Source organism: Corvus brachyrhynchos, unplaced genomic scaffold (assembly GCF_000691975.1).
Source record: "Corvus brachyrhynchos isolate BGI_N302 unplaced genomic scaffold, ASM69197v1 scaffold46, whole genome shotgun sequence".
In the NCBI taxonomy this organism is placed as follows: domain Eukaryota; kingdom Metazoa; phylum Chordata; class Aves; order Passeriformes; family Corvidae; genus Corvus; species Corvus brachyrhynchos.
In genome coordinates this window covers 4,625,979-4,649,801 of record NW_008238838.1, presented here as the reverse complement: position 1 = coordinate 4,649,801, position 23,823 = coordinate 4,625,979, and the positions used below count along the sequence as shown (strand labels likewise).

Below are 23,823 nucleotides of genomic sequence, written 5' to 3'. Positions count from 1 at the left end.
GCCCTGCCCCTTCCCCGGGATCCCTCCCGGGATTGTCCCTGGGACCGGCCCAGAGTCACCTCCTGCTCCGGGATCCCTCCTGGGATTGTCCCGAGACCCACCAGCTCCCCCGGGATTGTCCCTGGGACCAGCCCCGAGTCACCTCCTGCTCCGGGATCCCTCCTGGGATTGTCCCGGGAGCCACCACCTCCCCCGGGATTGTCCCTGGGACCGGCCCCGGCAGCTGCCTCCTGCCCCGGGATCCCTCCTGGGATTGTCCCGAGAGCCACCACCTCCCCCAGGATTGTCCCTGGGACCAGTCCCGAGCTGCCTCTTGCACTGGGATCCACCCTGCGACCAGCCCTGAGACCCTCATGCCCCCGGGACTGACCCATGGACTGGCCCCGAGCCATCTCCTGTCCCCGGGATCCATCCTGGGACTGTCCACAGAGCCACCTCCTGCCTCGAGTAACCCAGCCTAGCAGCTGGCTTCCCTGTCCATGGCAGGGCTTGGAACGGGATGACCTTTAAGGCCCATTCCAACCCAAACCATGCTGTGATTCCGTGACCCAGCCCCACCGCAGAGCTGCCACAGCCACTGGTTTCACTCCGAGTTACCCTGTGGGTGTCCCTGAGCCTTGCTCTGACAGCTCCTTTGGGTGTCCAAGCATCCCCTACACCCCCACTCCCTGGCTGGACCAGGGAGAGACCCATCACTGCTACTCCTTAGGCAATCATGGAATAATTTGGGTTGGGAGGGACCCTTTAAAGCCCATTTAATCCAACCCTCCTGCATCAAAAAGGTTCATTACTCCATTCCAGCCCTGCTCACTGCCCAGGCCAGGAGCTCCATCACCATTTCCTGGTGTCACCGAGCCCAGGAGCGCAGGGAGTGCTCGTAACTCATTCTCCTCCTGCTCCCGTGGTGGAACTGAGACGTTCTGCAGCAGTTCCAGGACAGGAAGAAGATTTCTCTGTGATTGCTTTTTAATCACAGTAATAACAGTAATGGAGGCAATGAGTGGAATTGATGGGAAAGAGCTGAGCTCTCTCCTCTGCCAACTCCCTTGTGGGGTAAACAAGAAGGATTTACTGGCTCCTCGGTGAATTGGTGGGATCCTGGCTCTTCAGGTTGAGTGTAGGTGATGTCTGGGGAAAAATAGCTGGTGTTTAGTGCCTGGGAGTAGAAACATGCCAGGAATCCTCTGGAAATCCTCCTGCTTTCATCCGTCTGGGGATGTGAATAACCCTTGTCCACACAGAGGGATGTACAGTTGCTCTTTTAACCAGCTGTCAGTGCTACATCTCCTTGGTTTTGGCCTTGAATCTGCATCTTTAGCACCCCACAGGGGTTTTGTCTCTCCCTCTCCCTCAGAGGAAGGAGATGCTGTGATGGACACAAGACCTTTGAACTGAGCAGAACCAGAAGTCCCCAGAAGGGCTTGAGTGGGTGGAGGGTCCCAGTGGTGCCCAGAACCAACCTCTTGAGGAGATCCAGCTCTGGGCTGGGGCAAAACAGTCTCATTTTGGCCAGTGAATACAGGACCAAGTGTTTTCCTCCAGTGGGAGCTACTGAGGTTTAACTCAGGCACAGGCTGAGGGGTTTTTCAGAAATGCCCTTGCAGGGAAGGACTTTTGTGGCACCAATGCTTGGGAACTGGAAATGCATCCATCAGCTTCTGGCCCTCAAGGATGTGGGGATTTCCTCTGCCCTTAAATACCCAAAAAGCAGTGAAACAGAGGTGGGAAGATGGGCTCTCCAAGCCTGCTGCTCACATAAAGGATAATCTGGGGAGACTCAACCTCACTGAGAGCACAGAGACGCCAAGGACAGAGCTTACCCCGTTGGTTTTGGTCAGACATGGAGCTTTCTCCTTTATTTCTGCAGCGTGGTGCACACGTGAGGGGCCTCGTTTACATCGCCAGCGCGGCCGTGCCCTGCCTGAAGAGGAGGAGGAGGAGGTGGTGGAACCCTTCTTGCTTTGCTGACCAAGACATGATCAAAACAGTTCCTGCACACCTCAAAGGCTCGCTGGAAGCCCCCCCGGGAAGCAGAGGTACCACAGGGCTGGGATGTGCCCCATCCCGGGGGAAAAGGGGCTGGGGGGCACCAGCGGGGGCCGGGCGTCCTCCAGGGCTGAGGCAAATGGGGAGCAGCTCCATTCCTTGTGGGAATTCGTGTGTGCAAGGGCTGGGAAGGCCCCTGGGGAGGGGAAGGGGAGCAAAGAGGCTGTGGGGGTGCGGAGAGGGCAGGGGACAGCGGGAGGAAGGGGACAGTGGTGTCCTCAGGTAGGTCCCGGCTGGCACCACCCAGCCTTCCTCAGGGCAGGGAGGGACGGGGGGATTTTAACATCCAAGCTTTGGAGGAGGAGGAAGGGTCATGCCCACATTTTGGAGCATGGGAAGGAGGTGGTGGAAGGTTTTACTGGACCTGCTCAGGGGCAAAACAAACAGTGAGACCCGGAGGGGGCTGGTTTTATCCTTTCACACACATACTCAGAGCCCTCAGTGCTTTTCCCAGCAATTCCATCCCTTTTTGCACGTCCCTTTTGTTGCATCCTGCCCTACCACGCCAGCCTCTTCCCTCTCTGGTCTTTATGGGGAAAAAAACCCTCATTATAAAGTGACATTTCAAGTTCTCTGGAGCAACAGACGTTCAGGCCCAGGAGTTTGGGGTGAGGTGTTGGGTTACAAAGCCGTGAGTATTTTTGCGAAGGGATGAGCCAGGAAGGAATTTTCAGGTGGGATCTCCCTCAGCAAGGTGCTGCAAGCAGGAAAAAGTGGGGGGAAAGCCATTCCAAAACTGCCTGAATAGAGCAAACCATGGAAAGGAGCTGTTAGGTCTTGGTTTTCACCATTTACGGGCTTTTATCCCATTTCTCCCCCTGACTGCCCTACACGGCACGGACTGAACCCCTCAGCTTGTCCATGGAGAGGGAAAATCACCTCAGGGAGATCATGGAATGGTTATCCAGCCCTGGATGTGATTCATCTGTCCAGGGGACAAATACAAAAACATGATCCTGAGCAAAAAGCTGCGGCAGTAATTCTCATTGCCCACTGCAGGGAAAAAAATATAAAATAGCTGAACAACAGAATGCAGATCAATTTGGGTTTAGGGGAATTAAGAAAAACCACCACAAACCAGAAAAGCACCCACCACCTATGGCATCTAATCAATCTTCTGTTACTAGGATGGATTTGCTTTTTATTTTTTAATTTGAAAAGGTGGCTGGAGGGGCACTTTAATGGGCTGGAAAGCCTCCCTGGCCTCCTCCAGCAGCTCTGGGAAGATCCTGCTGGACCTCTTTGGCAGGTGAGGAGCAGAGCTGAGCTGCTGGAGGACCCTGGGGATGCCTGATGCCACCAGGGGATCTGATCCCAGCGGGAGCTGGGTGTCCCCAGGGTGGAGAGGTATGGGAAGAGCTCAAGCCTGGGACCTCTCTGTGCTGGGAAGAGCTTTGGGAACGGCCAGCTTGGGGCCTTCACCAGGATTTAACAGCTCTGGGGACAGGGGGACAGCTGCCTAGCAGGGGGTGCCACCCAAGCATCCACAATTCCCAGGAGGGGCAGAGCAGCTGGGGACAGAGAGGGGACAAGGAGGGGACAGCAGAGGACGGGGTTACGCTGTTAAGGCCTGCGGAGCTCTCAAGGCGAGCAGGTGATTTGGGGAAAAGTCCTGGTTTCCTCAGGGAAAGGCAATTCCCTCGTGCACCTCCCCTGTCCCGGGCAGAGATTAGAGCAGTAAGGTTAAGAGAGTAGCGGGTACATCCATGAAAATCCGCAGCTGAGTCTCCACTCCGAGCGCTGCCAGCTCTCCCGGAATCCTCAGGGTGCCTCGTTGGAGGTGGCTCCGTTGCCTTTGTTGACGTAAAAGGGGCGGTAATGTGACTGCAAGGAGAATTTGGGGCACGTCAGTTGGAGCCCCCCTCCTCTTCCTGACCTCCTACACCTCACCCATCCATCCATATCTTACAAATTCCTGCCCCAGCACCTCCAGCTTCTCCTTCTGGACAGCAGCACTGCCTCCTTCCCCTCCTGGAGGTACTGGAGCCATCAAATGCAAACAACTTTGGGCTTTTTTTGATTTACACACGTGCTTTGCATGGCCCCTGCTGCCGAGCCAAACGATGTCTCATGTAAAACCTCAGACTGTGACTCACGGCTTGATGAGAGGGCTTTTTTAGGGAGAAGGGGAACGTCACCTTTATTTTTATGCCTCTGTCAGTGTGTTTTAATTGCTCACTAACCTGACAGCTCAGGGGAGCTGTCACACTGGGAGCCACGCACAGTTATGCAAGTTGTGTGGGGTTTATTTGTGCTCTCTGGCGGGCAAACCCCAAACTCTTGTGCGTGGCAATTCCCACACAGTGGGGCAGCGTTGGTTGGTGCCTCCGTGCGCTGCAGCACCCAATGTTTGTGTAAACAGAAATATAAATGGAGAGGTGGGGCAGAACCAACAGGAATTGGCATTTTCTGCCTCTCCAGCTCCGTTTGCTGCGGTCCCTGAGTGAACCTCATCCCATCAGGACCTGCCCCTGGAATTTCACTCTGATCTGCCCCATTTCAAGGAGCAACACGTGGCAAGGCTGTGTTGTGCAGCCTCCTGGTGCAAAAACAGCAGCCAATTTCTTTGCTGGGATCACTGGCTGCAGCCTGGGTGGGAATATCCTCCTACCACTGAAGGAATGACCATGGAAATCAGGAAAAGAGGGGGTTTTTAATGTCCAGTGTGTGCTGGGTTTGTTCTCAGGTGCAGAAGGTGGGAGAGGGCCCACAGGAATGTTCTGGCCCCGTTTAGTGCAGCCCTATTTAATATTAGGAACAGCAGGAAGCACGGGCAGAGCAAACCCAGCCCATCTCCCTGCTCAGCGCTCAACACCTCCTGCTCCACGTTCCCTTTTGTCGAGATTCTTTTCATTTCATGGCTTTAATTTCCAACATAATTAAGATATGAAAGAGGGGGGGCTTCATTTGAAAGAGCTCCCTGGGCATGAAAAAGACCTTCCTCCTTAAACAGCACAATCCTTTGTGAAAATTTGTATTTACAGACCTTTTAGAAGGTATATTACTTAAATACACATTTAAGGCTATTTTAAAAGCCAGATTATTGGCCCAATAGACCATAAAAGCTCCTACAGAGATCCTGCAGCCTGGAGTGTGTATTTCTATTTTGGTGCTTTTAAATGCTCATATTTATCAGCTCAGTTGTTGGGTTCAGGGCTGTGTGGTGAATATTGGCTATAAAAAGAAAATGGTCATTACAGATGTGTGCATGGCAGGGGAAGGGAGACAGGGAGGCAATGGTGGGAGCAGTTACCCAGATTTTCTCTGTGGGGATTAAGGAAAAATCACTGGGAACACACAGTGGATGTGGGTGATGATGTTTTAGAGGGTCAAACCCAAGGCAGAAGGGACGGCAGAATTTTGCTGCTTTGCTGCAGCACCTTCAAAGGCTCGAGGCTAGATTTCCTGAAAGAATCTGCCAAGGAACATCCCTTCCACAGGATTCACCTCCTGGGGAGCCTGGAAAATGGAGCAGATCCAGCTGCAGCCGCTTTCTACCTGTTGTGTGTTTCCCTCAGTGTGGGAATGCTCTCAATTCCTGACCCTCTGCTCCTTGCAGGTCTCATTTCCATGGAACAGTAAATAATCTCCCACAAATGTGCAATCAGAAATTTAAAAAAACACATGTAAGATTTCATCTGTGCGGGCAAAAGCTCGACAATCTTAATTCAGATCATGCAAGGCCTTAACGCAGTGCGGTGTGAATAAAACCAGATTAACTTGGTGTTCCTGAGGCAATGCATTCCCTGGTTGTGTATTTGAGACTACAAGCCCTAAAACATCCCTGGCCTGGGCCTCTGACAACGATCAGTGTAAAACGAGTGGCTCGGAGATGCTGTGATGATTTCTGATCACAGCCGGACCCCTCATCTTTGATCCTGCATTTGCCCACTGCAGGGCATGACCAGCAAGGCGCTTTTATGTGGTTGTCTTTGGTGTCATTTACACATTCTGGATGTCACAGAGTGACACAGAGTGGGTGTTGAGAGCACACCTGCAGGCAGGAAAAGTCCTCTCAGTATCATTTTACAGGATTTGCACAGTTCCTATCTTCTGCATCACATTTTAGACCAAAACCTTCTCCAAACATCAATTCTGCAGCACTGATTATTCCCACACCCCAGAGCTGTGGAAGCTGGGGGCTTAATCCGCATCCTGAATAGGGTTGAAGCCTTTATTTCCCCACCTCCAAAGGACCCATCCCTGCATCTGAAGCCTCCCTGGAACAGGCTGAATCTCTCCCCCCCACAGAGCTTTTTCTTACCAATACAGACTGCTTCGAGGAGGATTTCCATGTCTGTGGCGTCACCTTTGCAGACTGGTGCCTCACTATGGAGGGGTAGGCTGTGACGACACAAAACACAGCCAGTTACAGAGCAGCCCCTGCCACCACCACCCCCGTGTCCCCTGGCCAGCGCCAGGACCAGCAGCAGGACTGGAAGTGCCACCTCATTAGTATTGCATTGCTCAACATGGAAATGCAGCCGACAGCCATCAGACGGTGCCTCTTCCACCATCCAACCAGGCAGGAAAAGGCAGGAAAGAAGGGCTGGCTAATTAAAACGTCTGAGGAATGCAGAGAGGTGGAATGCAATCAGACCAATTAAATTCAGGCCAAGTCCCAAAGTCAGCATTGTGACTCTTGCAGAGAGCACCACAGGCTGTTTAATTAGTGCAAAGAGCTGAGCCTGGGGTTCTGCAGCTCCTCTGGCAGCTTGATAAGCCCTAAGCCCTTCCAGCCGCCCGGCTCTGCTCTGCCCCACGGGTGCCAGCAGCCCTGCTGTGTCACAGCCAGTGTCAGGGCATCGCACCATGGCCCTGCCCCACCATCTCCAGTTAATCAGACCTGACTCTGAGCAGGTTCTGGTGCTCTTGGATTCCACCTCTGGCGCCCTTGGACCCGTGGGTAGTGACGAGAGGACGATGAGATGGTGAATGGGGGGTTTGGTTCAGGTGAAGGAGGACAGGCAGCTCCTGAATATATATTTTTTTAAAGGTTGTGCTGTTTGTGTTGTTTTTCAGTGACAGAGCTAGAGGGGCGAATGGCCATGGTGCCTTCCTCGAAAATCATCTAAAATTTATCCCATCCCAAACAAAATTTAAAATCACTTCACCTGCTCACTAAACAAAACTTTGTAATAGTTTTTAACACTCCTTGTCGCCCTGGCTCAGCAGAGTCGCTCGTGTGCAGGTGCCTGGGAGATTGGCAGTCAGGCCAAGGTGTGGGAATGCTCTGGGAAGCCAGAGCAGGATTAGGGGGCTTGTCACCTCAGAAGGGGCAGGAGGAAGGGGAATACTCAGTTCCTAGTACCGGTCTTAGTGAAGAGGCTCCCATCAGACTGTTTGCTGAAGTCACCGGGCGGATTCTGTCCCACCGAGGAGAACTGAAAAGGCAGCTTAGTGCCATTGCCTACTGGAAGATAGAAGAAGTTGTGTTATTCCAGGGGGCTGCAGGGGGGCATTTCCAAACACACCTGTGGTGCTGCCTTCACCTGGCTCGGGGGGCGTGGGCAGGGACAGCCCTGTCCCTTTTCTCTCAGGGAGAAAAGGCAGATGGGAGCAGGCAGCTGTGAGTGGGTGGGAGCGATCCCAGTGCTCCAGGCAGGGAAGAGCCTTTCTCCTGAGAGCCCCAAGTGCAGGTGTGGCCGCGGAGCAGCAGCTCCTGCACCTCCAGAGGCAGCAGGGACGACTCCAGCGCTGCCCTTGCCTCCTGGCAGTGGAGGCTTCATTCAAACCCCACTGACATTAAAGCAACGCTTCCCCTCCTGGCCTCCTCGGGGTCAGGCCCTGGCTGCCAGAAGGAATCTGAGAGATGAGAGGGACACAGCCCTGCCTGTGGCATGGAAAGCAGGGAGGGCCGAGGTGTGGCCCTGAGTCACCAGGGCTCCCCCAGGCAGGGTGGCCATGGCTGCTGCCAGCGTGAAGGGAAAGGCTGGACCTTGCAGGAACGAGGCAAAGGAGGAAAATATAGGGAAAGGAAGATGGGGATCTGGGAAGAAAAGGCATGAACACGGGCCAGGCTGTGTCTTTGAGAACTTATTGGTAAAAGGTGTGATGGAGAGAAGCACCTTATGCTTCTGAGAGTATTTGGAGTCTCCTCCTGGTTCTGCCACAACCTCCAGAGTGTTCTGAATGATGGTTCAGGATCTGGGGATCTTTGCAAACTGGCTCCTGTGTTTTCCACCTCCTTTCTCTGTGCAAACAACGGGAAGCAGGGATGCCTTTCCCTCCTGTGAGCACAGCACGGAGAGCCTGGGCTCGGGTGGGTGCACACAGGGCTGATAGCCCAGCCAGGAGCTGGCTCTGGGACTGGCAGGTGCCAGGGCAGCTGAGAGAGCAGCAGGAAAGGTGGGTTAGTCAGGCAGAAAGCTGTGGCACGGGGGGTTAGATCCTCTCAAACTGAAGGCAGAATTACCCGTACCAAGTGTTTCCTCAGTCGCTTGGAAGGAGGAAAATTCCCATGACCGTGGGTTGAAATTGGCTGTAAAACAAGAGCATCCAGTTCAGCAGTTGGCTCCTGATGAGCTGGCCCAGAGGCCTGTACCTGGCATTGCTCTAGGAAAAGGTCCCCACCGAGTTGGGAGCAGCCCCAAAGCAGAAATCTGGGCCCAGGGAGCAGAGGAGAACCTGGGGTTTATCCCTGGGTGTTAGGGAATGGGGAATAGGCTTCTCCTGCAGTGAGCAGAGCTCTCAGTGCCACAGAGCTGCAGCAATTTGCCAGCTCAGGTTTGGCTACTCAACATGAGAGATCTGCAGGCAGAGGTTTGGGTTCAGAGCTGCAGAGACACCAGGACAGGAACATCCCTCTGCCCTGTGCCAGGCGTGTGCCCCAGGGTGCCACCACGATGCAGACTGGTGCTGCCATAGCCCTTTTGGGAGGCACTGGGAAAGCAAAAAGAAGATGGATTCTTGGAGCGGCTCTGCTGCCATCCTGTGGGCTGCTTCTCTATTTAAGATGCATTTCTGTTTACACAATTCTCTCTCTTTGTGCCCGAGTCCCATCTACTCTTCATTCAAAGACTTTCAAGATGATTTTTCCAACTTTGGCTTTGGCCAGACTGTTTGACACATCAGGAGAAGAAAGCTTAGTGGGAGAGGACAGAAAGGAGCGTGGAGCAGTTGAACAGATTGTTCCTCTGTCTTTGAGGCAGCGTTTGAAACGTTTTATATCTCCCCTCTGCCCCATCCTGTCATCCCTGCAAGCAAATGTGGGATCATAGAATGGTTTGGGTTGGAAGGGACCTTAAAAACCATCTAATTCCACCCCCTGCCACAGCCAGGGACACCTTCCACTATCCCAGGTGGCTCCAAGCCCCGTCCAACCTGGCCTTGGACACTGCCAGGGATCCAGGGGCAGCCACAGCTGCTCTGGGCCAGGGCCTCACCACCCTCACAGGAAGAAATTCTTCCCAATGTCCCATCTAAGCCTCCTCTCTTTCAGTGTGAAGCCACTCATTATGACACTGTCTTTAACAACAAGAGCAGTGGAAGTCTCCTTGAATTTATGCAGGGCTTAAAACCTTACAAATTCAGCTGGAATCCAAGCAGTTCTTCAGTTTGGGCTGCTGTAATTAGCACAGAGCATTCCTCAGTCCAGCAAACAGACTTTCCACTGTGGCCTGGGGCAGAATCTGCAGTGACCCAGCCTCACCAGAAAAAGGGTGTGTAGCAAAACTGCCATGAGATACTGAAGGATTCCGAGCCTGTTACACAATGCCAAGGGTGGTCCTCGCTTTTTCCTCCCGTTTTATGGGATTCCTTAGCAAAGATGCAATCAGCTGCACTGCTGGACTTCGCTGACACGGGGACAGGGTGCAGAGAGCTCCAGAGAGTGAAATGATGATGGGGATGTTGCATTATTCATCAGGTAATCCTTGGCTAGCCAGCCTGCAAGCTAAATGGTCGCATCTCCTGCCTTGCCTACTGATTCATCCTGCTCCCCAAATCCCCACCAGTGTGGTTCCAGCAGCTGGATCCTGCCTGTCACCCCTGAGCCCTGACCCTGCTGAGGTCTGTTCGTCAGCACAGGCTCTGTGTGCGATCATGAGCTCGGTTGTTTTGGCCAAAGTCACTTTGTTGGTAGAAAACACAGGATGAGTAATTTGGAAGGCAGCATTGTCTGTGTTTCCAAGAAAACGCGGATGTGGAGGTGGGATGAACGATCCCTCAGTGTTTGGACAGTCAGAAATGCATTGCAGGAAGAGGGGAATTGTTGTACAGCCCTCACTCTGCTCTGGACACTCATCACTACCTGGATCTGGCAGTGCCTGCAGATCCCTCCTGGACCTTCAGGAGGTTGGGATGCTGGATCCCAGCAGGAGCCTCTTCTCCCAGGTGCCAGCAGCTCCAGAGAGCAGCAGAGGGAGGTTCAGGCACTCATGAGAGCACCGACCATGCTGTGGCACTGCCAAAATGGCTTTTCCCTTCTTTTTATCCCTTCCTTTTTGCCAGGCTGGGAAGCATCTCCGTCCCAGACACATGTGGGATGACATTGCCCAGTGTTCCTCCCACCACACCCCTGCCACACTCTTTAAATGCCTTTGGGGCCGTTTCCACCTGAAAGCTCCACATTTTGGGAAGAGACAGGCTCAGCTTGTGCAGTTTTAGAAATTATTTTCAAACTTCCCCTGGGGCTGGAAAGTTTTGGGTGCAGGGCTGAGTCTGTGGTCTGAGCAGGATTTCCCTGGCAGCACAGGGCCTGGAAACCCTGAGGCAGCTGAGCAGCAAAACAAACCCAACTCTAAAAAAATGCCCCTCTGCCCCTGAAGTTGGGAAGAGCCCTGCTCAAGTCCTGCTGGCACTGAAATGGGAATGTCAGCCCTGCTCCAAACAACATCCTCAGGGCTGCCAGGTGTGGGCTGAGGGCACAGGAGAAGGGCCCAGTGGCAATCCCGACAAAGGGCTCAGTGTTGGGGTCTGGGTTATCCTCAGGAAACCCCAGCACAGGGCAGGAATGTGCCTGCAGGGAGTGTCCCTGCTCACTGCTGGCACATCCCTGCCCACCCTCTGTCTGCAGAACGGGAGCTGGAGACACCTGGCAAACCCGGGCAGGGCTGAAATGTGGTTCCTTGTTCCGTGCCACCCTTCCTGCTCTTTTGTTCCTCGCCTTGCCTGGGCTTTCAGCGCTCTCAGCTTCTCGCTCTGGATGCCAGTTTAGGAATGACAGCTGGGATTTTAGAGCTGAATGTGTTGGAAACACTGGTTCACTCCAAAAGCTCATCCTGCAGTGGCCGTGCAACACGTGGGACATAACAAATCACCAGGGCTCTTGCTGTCAGAGCTCAGAGAGGAACTCCAGACTCCTGCCTTTTATTAGGACACATTCCTCACTTCTTCCGTCCTTTCCCTGGAAAATTATGTTTGGTGGTGAAAGTAAAATCTTAATCCTTAGTGCAGCTTTCACTTGATAGCACAGAGAGGTGAGCTCTGGGTGGAGAAAAACTCTGATTTTATCCTGGTAGCCCCTGTTAAAACTCCTCTATATTCACTCCTGGATAGCGTTCAGTCACTCCAGCTCTTCCCCATAAAGCTGAGAACCTTTTCTGCCTTGTTTGAGGCAAAACCTTGTCAAAGCTCTGTAAGCTGAAGAGAGGAAGTGCAGAGGGCTGGATCTGGAAGTGTGAGGGAGAGGAAATTTTGGGATATATCATCAGTGAAGTTCTTTTCCTGAGCTGGAAGGGAGCCTGCCCACCTCTGGGGTGCCCTACCTTTGGGAGACAGGAACATGGAAAATCTCTTCAGGTTGTCGGGCTGGTTCCACTCGTAGTTGTTCATCATGAACCGGTGGTCCCCTGGAGAAGCAGAGCAGGGCGTGAGCTGGGGGAGGCACTTTGGTGGTCTTTAAACCCCCTGTGGGATCTTTGGCTGGGAGCTAAAGCAGCTCTGGAGCTGCCCAGAGTCGAACATAAAAGGTTCCCTCAGAGGCGGAGCCCAGCTGAAGGATTCAACCTCTCAGCAGACACAGGATCTCCTAAAAGCCACAGCGAGCCCTGAGGGTTGAGGTGTTTTCTTACCAGAATACTGTTGTGTGGCTGAAAATGCCTTCAGAAGTTTGAGTTTGGCTCCTTTTGTGCGTTTAACCTGAGCACAGGGCTGGCTGATCGAGAACCGCCACTATTTAAAGCTGCAGAAATCAGTTCTGGGAGGGTTAAATGGCTTGGCTTCTCCAGTTTTTAGTGGAAGATGCTAAAGCTGTGTTGCAAGCAGCTCTAAACTCTTGGACAAGGGTGGTTGGTTCAGGTTTCATGGATCAAACTTACTCCTACACAGCCTGGGTTTGGATTTCTGACACTGATTCACAGGAAATGAGGCTTTAGCACTACACTTGCTCATAAAAACACTTTCTTTGAAGGCCTCTGTAAACCTATTGTTCTCTGCGAGGAAGTAAATTCGGTTTTCATGTTTAAATAGCTCCACTCTTTGATTCTCAAGTCACTGAACAAACTTTTCTTTTATTTCTCCCATTTATTCCGGTGCTATTTAAGCTCCCTGAATGCTCCCTGATTATTTGTCTCCTCGCCACGTAGGCACCTGTTATGACAACTGAAAGGACGTGGATTCCCTTTGGAGTCTGCTATTAGGCAGGTTTCTTTCCATTAATAGAAGATTTCTTCCTGGGAAGTGTTTTACAGTAGAAGATCAAGCCAGCTGCAAATGAATTTGTTGCAGTGACTCAGGGGGAGTCCAAGTTAATAACTCCACAGTTCCTTAATGGATTTAATTCCCTTGCAGCCAGTGGATGCAGAGTGCTGCCCTCTTTCATCTGTCACTGTGGCTTGGAGAAGGGAGAGCTCTGAAGCTCCTGGGACTCGCCATAAATAACATTTCCCACCTGTTCCCAACTTTTCATTAGGCACACTCCAAGCTGTGTCCTTGCTAAAGCTCCTGGAAGCACCCAGGTTTCTGCAGAGCAGGAGTTAAAAATGGTTTTGGCACTTGAATTCCATGGATTTCAAATAACAATCAGGGCTTCTGGCATCACCAGCATGGAGGAGACCCCAAATAAAATAATCAAGAAGTAATCAGGCTTTATCCTGAGCTACCAGGACTGAGCAGCTGCAGAACCTTGTTGGGTTATAAGGATGTCCAAGGAAAACGGTTCAGGGCTGGCAAAACCCATCCCAGAAGATGGAAATTCTGCACAGCTTCAGGTGAACAAAGGAAGGAAAATGCACAGAAAGCGATTTTTGGATTTGTTTGTCATCTATTCATATTAAATTATTGTCAAATTTTTTTGACACCTATTAATGTCAAGTTATTGTCAGTAAATCTGGAGCACGTGGAGTGTTGAGAATTTAAATGGGAATGCTGCAGTGTTGAAAGATAAGTAAGGTTCAATTTCTGGTGCTACTTTAAGGGCAGGAGAGCTTTAAAAACCTGCCTCTAGCTGTGTATCCTGAGCACTTGGAGTGGGACCCCTGACCTTCCTGAAAGGTTGGTCCAGAAGGATCTGGTCCATCTGACTCCTGTTTGATGGAGAATGGGCAGTGTAAGGTGTAGATACAGGAGGGATGGCCACTAAACACTGAATTTGAGCGAATTAACAGCGATTTGCAGATTTGCAGCACAGTTCCTCAGCTGCTTGTGTTGTCTGAACTGGCCTTGAGGTTATTCCTGCACCTTTCCAGCTCCCACATCCCCCTGGAAGAGCAGGGTGCCATTTCTCCTCGCATCACCCGCTGCTGTCCTGCTTGCTGGGGTTCCTCAATGACTGATAGATTACATCCTCCCGGCAGCCAGGTGAGATAAGCACTCATTCCCATCCCTGGGATTAAGCAACCTGCCCAGGGTTACAGAGGCTGCTTGTGGGAGAGCTGGGAAGTGCAGACAGCAGAGCCCCATCGTGGTGCCCTGGCCTAATCTGAGGTGTGAGCCTGATGCAAGACAAGGCCTTTATTCATGGCTAATTGGGAGGAAGTGGGTTATAAACTTGAAAGATTAATTTTGGTGCTGTGGTGTTGGCTGTGACCTCTGCATGCACCTTAAAGATCTCCTTAAACATCACTCAGGTGTGGGGATGCCTTGGACATCCTGGATCAGGGCAGGCAGGAAAGCTCTCCCAAGTGGAACAGGGAGTATGATCAGAGTTTTTCCAGTTTAGGTTGTAGCTTAACACCCAAATGGAGCCCTTTTGACTTGGGAAATTAGATTTTCAAATACTTCCTTTTCAGTGACAGGTGCTTGCAGGGTATTTCATGTTCCAGCCAGGCAAGCAGAGGCTGAAACCCTGCAGTTGTAATATCTGATGTCACACCAGCACCCCACATGTGCTAACCGAGTGTACAAATAGGATTTCAGACTCGCCATCCCACATTCACCCTTCTGCCACTGCCTTCTCCCTGCACTGAGCTGCCTCAGCAGATCTGTGGAGTTTCCCATGTGGAAAATTTTTTTGGCTCTCTGGAGCCTGGCACAGGCAGAGTGGCACAGGGCAGGAGGGAAGGGAGGCTGTTCTTGAGCCCACACAGGAGCTGGTGGAACCCATTAAATCCTAAACATGAAACCCTAACATGAACCAGGGAACTGGGGCCAGTTTGGTCCCCTACATGAGATACTTGAATTCCCTGGCAGTTCTACTGATTCCATCCCCACACAGGAGTGGCAGGATAACTCTGATATTCCAGAATTCATATTCTAATGACTCCCATATTCCAGAATTCATATTCTAATGACTCCCATATTCCAGAATTCATTCCAGCTGCAGGTGTTGTTACTCCCACTTTTCCCCCAGGTCTTTGCTGACTTTCTTCTTCACCAGGATTGCTCATCATCCTCATCGCCCTCATCTCCCCTGACCCTGCCTTCCAGGGGAGCAGCGAGGGAGGGAAGGGGAATATTTGGGATATTTTACCGTTCTCCATGTGGTTCCTCTCGATGAAGTTGCGGCCCAGGTCTGCCTTGCAGATCTTCTCCACGTGCCTCATGCAGACGTTGAGGAGGTCATCCCTGAGCAGCCCCATGGATGGGCTCATGCTCTCCCCTTCCAGCAGCACGCTGTAGGTTGGGAGGGATGGAGGGGGCACGTAATTCCTCATCAGAGCCCCAAATTCCTGCCAAAAAAAGAGGGATCACGGGTTAATGAGGAGCATAAGAGGATAGATCCTAGGGAACTGGTTGTTGTTAGACTCCAAAGGTGCAAAGGAAAGCAGTGAAGATGGGCAGGAAAATGTTCTGCCCATGGTTTGCAGCCATGGCATGTCCAAGCTCATTCCTCACCCACCAGAGCACAGACAGCTCCAAACGTCCAGGTGAACCCCTGACACGGATGTGCAGTGAACTGGGGAAGGTTCACACATCTCACACTTATTTGGGGTTGTCTTTGGGACAAATCCTGTCCTCGTGGGGACAAAGGAAAGGAAAATGAGGTCTCTGTCACCTGCAGGAAGAGCACGGAGTCGCTGATCTGGTGGATCTGCTCCCTGTTCTCCTTGTCCTCACGCAGCAGCTTCGCCCTATCCTCCAGCTCATCCACGATTTCTTTCACGTTCTCCGAGGCGATCTTCTCTCGCTGGTCCAGGGCAGCCTTCACCTCATCCCTCTGCCTCTCCAGGTCACGGATCAGCTCCTTGAAGTGCTGGTCCACCGTGGCTTTCTCGTTGGTGGTGTAGTTCTGGATGGGGAAGGGGCAGACAGAGGAGGCAGCAGGAAAGAGGAGAAAGAAAATATTAAGATTTCACAGAGTTCTTTGCTACTAGAGGGACACAGGGGGGGATAAATCCAAGGTTTCAGCTTTTAGGTTATGGAAACTCCAGCTGTGCAAGTCTTAGCTGCAGGAAAGCTGTGCCAAGAGAAGCAATACCTGTTCCTGCAGTGATCACATGGATGCAATCCAAAGGGGACACTGCCTTCCCAGGGGTAAGAGCATATCTCTTATTTCATTCATGCACTCACAGGTGATATTTAAAAACACTCTGTAGCCTCCTAAATCATGGTTCTGGCTCCTGGACAATTTGAGGACTAAATTCCCACCATTTCAAAGGATGAAAGGTGCTGAAACACTTTTTACAGGCCTGACCTCGAGGTGCCTCTGAAACATTCCTCAGGAGGACTGGGGATGTAGCTATATTGAGAGTCAACATTTCTAGGTCAGGTTTCCAGTAATCATAATAATAATAATAGTAATAATAAAGCAGATGAAAAGCAGAGCTGGTGAGCCAATGTGCTTGCACCACATAAAAGGGAGAAGAATGGCTTTGCCTATTAATATTATGCAAATTTGCTGGGGTGTCTCCAACTTGTGCTTTCACTGCTTTATTCAGTTAGGCTATAAATGAAAAAAATAATACCATGACTCCATTCCAACCCTCACCACGGTGCAAGAATTATAAAGGAGCCCTCTCTCGGCACGGAAAGAAGCTGTTCCACCATAAATAAGATGTTTGTTGGGGTAACTTCATCTGCTCCTGCTGTCTTATCTCAGTTTGGGCAACCCAGAGCCCTTTTTCAGGTTATTTGTGGATTTTGTTTCTAAATCTGCCTGGCTACTGGTGATGGAAGGGCCATAAAGGACCTAAAAAAGGAGCCAGAGCAGGGAGGTGCCTTGGTTTTGTAACAGGGCTTGATCTCCCCGCAGGGAATGTCGCAAGACGCCTTCAGTGGGAGTTGTTGTTTCCAAGATTTGGCTTGGAGTTTGGGATAGGGACGAGATAGAGGCCAGGGAAGGATGGAGTGAGGAAGAGCTGAATGTCTTGAGGAAAGGAGGAGAAGGAGAAAAGAAATCGGTGATCACAGGAGGAAGAGGTGAATTTAACATCTCAAACACACCTTGATGCGGTCCCTCTCCTTCTGCCACTTGTCCACCTCATCTTCCACCTCGATGATCTTCAGCTGCAGCTGCTCCTTCTGCAGCGACAGCTCAGCCTGTGGGGAGGAGAGGAGAAGAGAGGGAGCCTGGTGAGCTGGGGCTGAGGGTGGCCCACTTCAAACAGCCCCGAGCCTGCCCTGCTGTGCTCAACAGCAGCAGCAGCGGGGAGGTCCAGGCTGCCGGCACTGCCAGCGGGCAGCATCCCAGCACAGTCAGCTCCCTCAGCAAAGCAGCAGCACCCACCTCCCAGGCTGTCAGGGTGCTGCTTTTAATCACATGGGAGTCATGAGCTGCAGGGGAAGGGAGCTGTTTCAAAATTCAGCTGTGTGTGCAGAGCAGGGCCCAGCCCAGGGTGTGCCTGTGCAGCAATAACAGTTTTCATGTAATTACGGAATGACGTTTGACGAGTGTTGCAACAAGAGGATGATGCCTCCGGCAGGAATTCTGTTTAGACAGGATCGTGGATTAATTTGCTCTGAATTGAGAGCTTTCATGTAGCGATGGAGCAGGGGAATGCTTGGAAAAAAATTAAAAAAAAAAAAAAAAGCCACAAAAGGAGGAGGGAAGAGGTGTAGTCAGAGCCTGCTGGGCTGAGATCAGCAACTTCGCTGGCATTCATTTGCATTTCGTTGTGCACTGGCTTCCCAGAGAAGCTCGGAGCAGGGACTTGTGCAGGAATTTGTGGCAGTGGAGCCATGGAGGTTGGGCAGCCGTGCACCATTTCCCCAGATCATTGTTTCCCTGGATCGGCCCAGGACCTGGATGCTGGCAAAGCCTTGCCCCGTTAACTCCAGGTCGTTCCCATTCACCATCCCTGCCCCACAGATGCCTTTGTTGGTGCATTTCTGCATTTCACGGGTGTGCAGGTTGGTCACAGCCGTGGCCAGAGGCAATCTGGCTGTGGGACACCCAGCCCAGAGCTGTTGAGGAACTATGGAGCTGGCAGAAATCCCCTGCATTCTGTCATGTTAGAAGAGTGCTCAAAACCCGCTGTTCACGGGGGATCTTTAGGAAAATTGTAGGATTAACCCAAACCACTTAAATTCAGGCGGACGGTTAGAGGCGTGGATGGATAAATCCACTCTCACACTCCAGCTGTCCGTCCAAGAACGTAATGGAACATGAAAATGTGGGTGTTTATTGATCAGAGCTGCCCTCAGGAATTTAAAAGTTTTCAGTTCTCCACTTGAAATGAAGAGCAGGGAAGAAGCTGTGAACCAGCCCAGACAGGAGTTCTTGTCTTGATGCCAGACAAGTGTCTGAACACCCTCTGGAGCTGGAATCCAGCACAGCTGCTCCGAGAGCACCAACCCCATCTGCTCCAATTTAGAAAATCCCTATTTATGGAGGGAGAATGATTGGATGGTGGTTTTGTTGCCTTATAAAACACAAGGAAAGTGGGAAGAAAAAAGGGAAGCGTGCTCAGAGGTGTCTCAGTGCCACAAAAGCTGCATCTTCAAATTGTTTTTAGGAGTTGGGAGAGCATTGGCCGTCTAAATATTATCCACACACCCTCAGTAGCGGCCTGAAGGCTGCCATGAGCTGATTCTCACCCTCTCCAGGGGTTCAAGATTTCACAGGAAAGGATTTTGTGGCACAGGTTCACCAGGGAACCCACACTGGATTCCAGATGAGAAAATTTGCTCTGCTACTGGTCAAAAGAACAAAGACAGGAGCTTGATCCCGTAATTTTCACATTTTCAAGACAGTGACTTGGAGGAGTTCCTGCTGGTTTCCATTCCCACGTGCAGTGGGAGATGTCCTGTGCATCAAGACTCTGCACAGCAGGGAAAGGCAATGAGATAAAAATATTTTAGATCCATTTATCCATTGCACTGCATTAGCCAATGTGAGAAATGACACCCAAATTCCAGTTGTTTCCCTGAGCCCCAGAGCTACATCCAGGTGGAATTATTTGTTTGCAAAGTAAAAACTCATCTCCAGAGCAATTATTTCCCTCCTCATCCCCAAAAATCAGGACATCCTTATAGGAACGTGAGTGAAATCCTACAGAGAAAGACTGGAAGGAATTTTTGGGGAAGAGCAGAACTTTCACAGCCATGCAGACACTCCCAAACTCAAGGGATTTGCAGAGAAAATGGCAGGAAAAAAAAAAAAATCAGGTGATGGCTGGAAGAGGGTGATAACTATGCTTTTCTAGTCCTTTTTAATTAAGATGGGTCTCCAAGGAATTTTGGGAACTATGATTTGTAGAAGTGATCCTGACTCTCGGCAGTTCAAACATCCCCCAGAAGGTGGTTTGGGTGCTGCTGGTATGGGGTGTAACAAGCATTTAAGAGCAGAGCCACTCAGCAATTTGGAGCGAGATTTCTGACTTGCAAATGGGAATTACAGAGATGGTCCCAAGAGCCAGGATGCAAATCCCACACTCAGCCAGGTTTGGCAAAGGGGAAACACCAGCACAGGCTGCAGCCAGGGCAGGGGAGGTGAAGGGAGGTGTGAGTGTGTGGTACTGCAAAACATTTTAAAAATACTACAAAAAAACCACCTTAAACATAGAAAAGAAATGTTAAAGAGAGGTGTTGGGGAGACTCTGGAATAGTGGAGAAACTGGTGGCATGGGCAGCAGGGTTCAGGGAGGGTGCTCTGGAGGTGGAGCACAACATCAAGGGGTTCAGGAGGTGATTTCCTGATGGTTTTAAGACCTTTTTTTTGTCTGGAAGGTTGCTTTAGCTGTCCATGTGTATCACAAATAGGCATTTACAGTGGGGGGGGTCACAGGTATTAGGGACAGGCGGTGCCTCAGCTTCATTCCCTAAGAGGAAACTCCTATCTGCCTTCATATTTCTCAGATTTTTCAGGGTCAAAAATCCTTGATGGACCACCCAGAACAAATCCATTGGAAGATCTGGGGTTCAGAAAATCCCAATGAGAGATAAAACAGCAACACTCCCCATCGTGGGGGTCCCTCCAGAGCAGAAATAACAGGAACAGTGGGAGGAAATCCAGGAAATCCAGATGCAGACAATTTTTGAGCACAGCTGGTTGAGAAATGCAGGCACTGAGAACCTTCAAGCTAAGATTGGATCCCCTATTAAAGCCTCAGTTAATTAGGGCAGTTCAGAGGCTTCAGTGAAAGTTCAGAGCGTCCATCCAAACACGCACAGCTGAGCCCAGCCCTGGTGCCGTGGAGGACCTGCAGATGGGAGATGACGAGCCTTGCACGATGATGCAAGTGGTTTGTGCAAGGCAGCAGCAGCACAAGCAGCATCATGCCCTTAATGCCCTGGGAACACCCCAGTGTCCCCAGCCTGGGAGAGAGAGCTCTGCTAATTAACCTGCCAGCAGCATCCCAAGGAAATCAGGGAGCTGGAGAAGTGCTGTTCCAACTCGTTGTCCATGTGGGTGCCATGGCTGAAAAGTCAGGGAGTTGTTTGAGACATTATTGCTGCTGGGTTTAAGATGACATTTCCCCATCTCAGTTTCTGTGGTGTCAGAGGGCTAAAACCTCTGGAGACTCTGCCAGCACTCTGCAAAAATGTCACTGCAGGAGCTGAGGCTCCCTGCACAGCTTGGAGGGAACTCCTTGCTTGCAAACAAGTGGATTTTCCCTGGATTCTTCCCTCAGTGTAGAGGATTAATGCAGAATTTGGGCAAACAGGCGATTTTGCTCCAATCACAGTCACTTCCTAGATTTCCAGCTGGGAGAAGAGTGCCCTTCCTGCAGGTAACTCTGGGGAAAGAGCATCTATTCCGAGCTATGTCCACAGAGCAACCACAGCTGATGCAGATAAAATCTCACAGCTGCGCTGCGCCAGCGAGAAAGGCCCCAAAACCCTTCCAGGGTTTTATTTTGTTTGTTCTCTGCTCAGTGAAAGTGGTGCAGAGATGGGAACCCCTCTGGATCCGTCTTTGTTTCTTCAAAGCCTGGCTCAGCCTTTGTGAAATCTCCCCCTTTTCAAAGCTGCTCTGTGGGAAGGAGGAACACCAGCTCCCCTTCCTGCACAGCCCTTCCCTGTACCCACAGCGAACTTTGCTTTAAAAGATAAATAACTACAGAAAAAAAGCCCAAATCAAAGAGTTTTTCAGCAGAGCTGGCCTGACATGCTGAGCACCAAGGCTGGTGCTGGAAGGTAGTGCCAGGTTGTTTACAGCTCTGGGACTGGCAGGCAGAGGTGAAGTTGTCTCCTTTGGAGAGCAGGCCTGTAAAACAGGTTTGGGATGAAGGATCCCCTTCCAGAAGGAAGGATGCTGGCTCCAAGGGGGGCTCTGGCTCTGCTGATAAATCAAGGGTTTTATTGGAGCTGCTGTGGAGAATTCTCACTTTTCAAGTGTCAGTGGTTATTATCCAGCCTCACAACCCTTTCCTCGGCTGTTTTTTATACTGGTTCTGCTGCAAACTGTTACTTTTCCTTTAAATCTGCAGCAGGAAACGAATGCAAAGTGGATCTGGGGAGAGCATTAAAGGTTTGCTGGGTAAAATACGCAAATAGCACAGGGTGGGAAGTCAGGACAAATGTCTCTGTCTGAGTCCCTGTGCCTTTCACTTGTGTCTGCTCAAAAGGAACAGGGGGTGAGTGACTCTCACCCCAGGCTCCTGAAAAGTGGAAGATGCTGCTGTGTTCTCTGTCTGAGACAGAGATATCAGGCCTAACTATAGGTGTCTCTGTTCTGGCTTGTTTGCATTCCTCTTCTCCTGGGCTGCACCGTCTCTGTCTGCTCCATGAGACAAGGAGGGTTTCCTAATTCCACAGAAGGGTCTTTCCCAGCTCCAAAGCACAGCTCCTCTCTTCCCTACAGGCCTACAGCAAAGACAGGCTCCTGAAAGAGGCTCCAAGCTGCATTAATCCTGCAGAACTCAAGGGCAGATGGACCTAAACCCAGCTTATTCTGTGACAGTTTTGTGCCACCAGATCGCTGAGCGCCCAGGCTGGCAGTGCAGCGAAACAACCACCAGTTCTGGAACCCTCTCCAGTTCTGGAACCCCCTCCAGTTCTGGAACTCTCTCCAGTTCTGGAGTCACACAGCAGCCAGGGACAAGGAAATCCTCGCAGATAAGTCCTGGACATCCAGCACTGTGTGAACGGCTCTGGCTGGACACAGCTTTATTCTGGTCACCACTCCAGTGGCAGAAAGAATTTGGAGGTTTTAAAGCTACTCTGGAGCTGCTGGGATGCCAAGCTGGGAAAACAGGGCAGGGATAGGGGTGACCTGGCGTGGGGTTGTTGCTTATCCCTTCCAAAAGGGCAGCAGCACCAGCCACTCTCCCAATTTGTGGTCACATTCCAGCTGGGCTGATTTGATAAGGAGAGGTGTTACACACCAGGGGCTTGGAAATATTCATTGCTCTTTGTGGTTCTTGCTGAGGCTCCACCTCTGGTGAATAAATCAGGGCTGGGAACAAACATTTGTAGGCAACAGCTTTCGTGCTAATTGTTTTTGTCTGAGTGAATGCTCGCTCGAGTTACAACAAGATCAAACTCGTTGTCAGGAGAAACTTGCACATGTGCATGATTCATGTTGATAAATCCTAACTCCTTGAGGCCGAGCAGCGGCAGAGCCAGTGCAGGAGGACCTAAGGACTCAAGGACTCTGAGAGAGGAATCAAACACCATTTGAATCACAGTTCTCTGCTCATCCACGGTCGCCTCTTTACAATCAAGGTGCTGGAGGTGTATCCAGCCACAGGGGGAAGGATCTCAGCAGCTTTGCTTCCTCAGGAAGCAGCTGTTCCCCTCATTGCAGGGCAGGAACTGGACACCCCGGCAGACACCAGACACAGCTTTATGTTAGAGCTCTGCAGTGTTCAGGGCTGACATCAAAACCACGAGGACAGGCAATTACGGAACAAACAAGCCCTGCAGGAAGCTGGGAAAGGCTGGCTGAGACATGGAAGAGGCTTTGTCTGGTTTCAGCAAGGCTGCAAGCTGGAGATGACACGGCAAGGAAAGACCAGAGAAGACAGAGATAAGCTCTACACAAGATGCTCTTTCAGGCTGATGAGATAAATCTTCCCAGCTCCCTAGAAAGAGTAAAATTGTTCTTCCCATGAAGGGAACTCAAGAATTTCTCACAGCAGGAACCTGTGTTTGCCTGGTCACCACATCACAGCACTGGTTTGGGGTTTAGGAGATCTTAGTGCTCTTCCAGGTTCTGACTGTGTGACTCCAGGCACATTGTTTTATATAATTATTATTTTACAGGTCTCCTTTCTGCCATCTCTCCTGTCCTGTTTCTAGGCTGGGTCCTGCTTTTACCACAGGGGATGTGCAGCAACAAACGTGGTGAGCCCCTGATTTTTGCTAGAACAAGTGAAATCTCCTCATCCACCCAGAAAGCAAACAACAGGAGGCTTTAGGCAAACAAAGCTGAAAGACATTTCATTAGTGGAATCTCCCTGGATGTCCATCCTCTAAACCTGTTGCAGTAACACTTCAGGGGAAATGATCAGGTTTTGTGCTTGCCACCAGGGTTTGTTGTTTTTTTTTTTCCTATCTGAGCTTCAAAAGACTCTTTCCGTAGGTGTGGCTCAACAGAAAAGGAAAAAAAAAAATCCAAAACCTCATCTCACTCTAAGGAGCTGAGATAGCAATTTTCAATCGTTATTAGTGCCCATGAGGAACTTTAGCAGCCACTGGTTTGACAGCTTGTGTTGTGGAGGTCCTGCCCCTGAGCAATGCCCACCTTTCTGTGGGTAACACCCCACGAACACCATCAAAACTCAAGAATAATTTTTAAAAACTCAGCATTTCTGGCTTTGATTCAGCTTCTGCTGAGAGTCAGGTGCGCTGGAAACCAGGTTGTCCATCCCTAAATCCAGCGCTGTGCTGCTCCAGCCAGGATTGGGAGAACGACAATCCCATGGCAACAGCACGCAGGCAATATCAGTTCTCCACTAAACACTTCCCATCCACCACCACTGCATCCCGGGATTCCATCCCAGCCATGATCTGAGGGGAGATTGCAGGCTGGGGAGCAAAGGCTGCGGTGTGACACTGGGATCTGCAGACTGC

The 23,823-nt window shown here is 51.0% G+C and overlaps 1 protein-coding gene across 1 annotated transcript in view; it reads right to left on the bottom strand.

Annotated features, from left to right (window-relative positions):
* Positions 1-1,824: 1,824 nt before the first annotated feature.
* TRIM29 (tripartite motif containing 29) overlaps positions 1,825-23,823 on the bottom strand; it is a 23,185-nt gene continuing 1,186 nt past the window's right edge. The window contains exons 1-9 of the mRNA XM_017738526.1: positions 23,805-23,823; positions 16,810-16,905; positions 15,422-15,655; positions 14,897-15,095; positions 11,754-11,837; positions 8,468-8,527; positions 7,358-7,459; positions 6,311-6,390; positions 1,825-3,870 (exon numbers count right to left, since the gene is read on the bottom strand). The exon at positions 23,805-23,823 is cut by the window's right edge and continues 1,186 nt beyond it. Of these exons, the coding sequence (XP_017594015.1) occupies positions 3,808-3,870; positions 6,311-6,390; positions 7,358-7,459; positions 8,468-8,527; positions 11,754-11,837; positions 14,897-15,095; positions 15,422-15,655; positions 16,810-16,905; positions 23,805-23,823 (937 nt within the window). The 3' untranslated portion in view covers positions 1,825-3,807. The remainder of the gene's footprint in view (positions 3,871-6,310; positions 6,391-7,357; positions 7,460-8,467; positions 8,528-11,753; positions 11,838-14,896; positions 15,096-15,421; positions 15,656-16,809; positions 16,906-23,804) is intronic.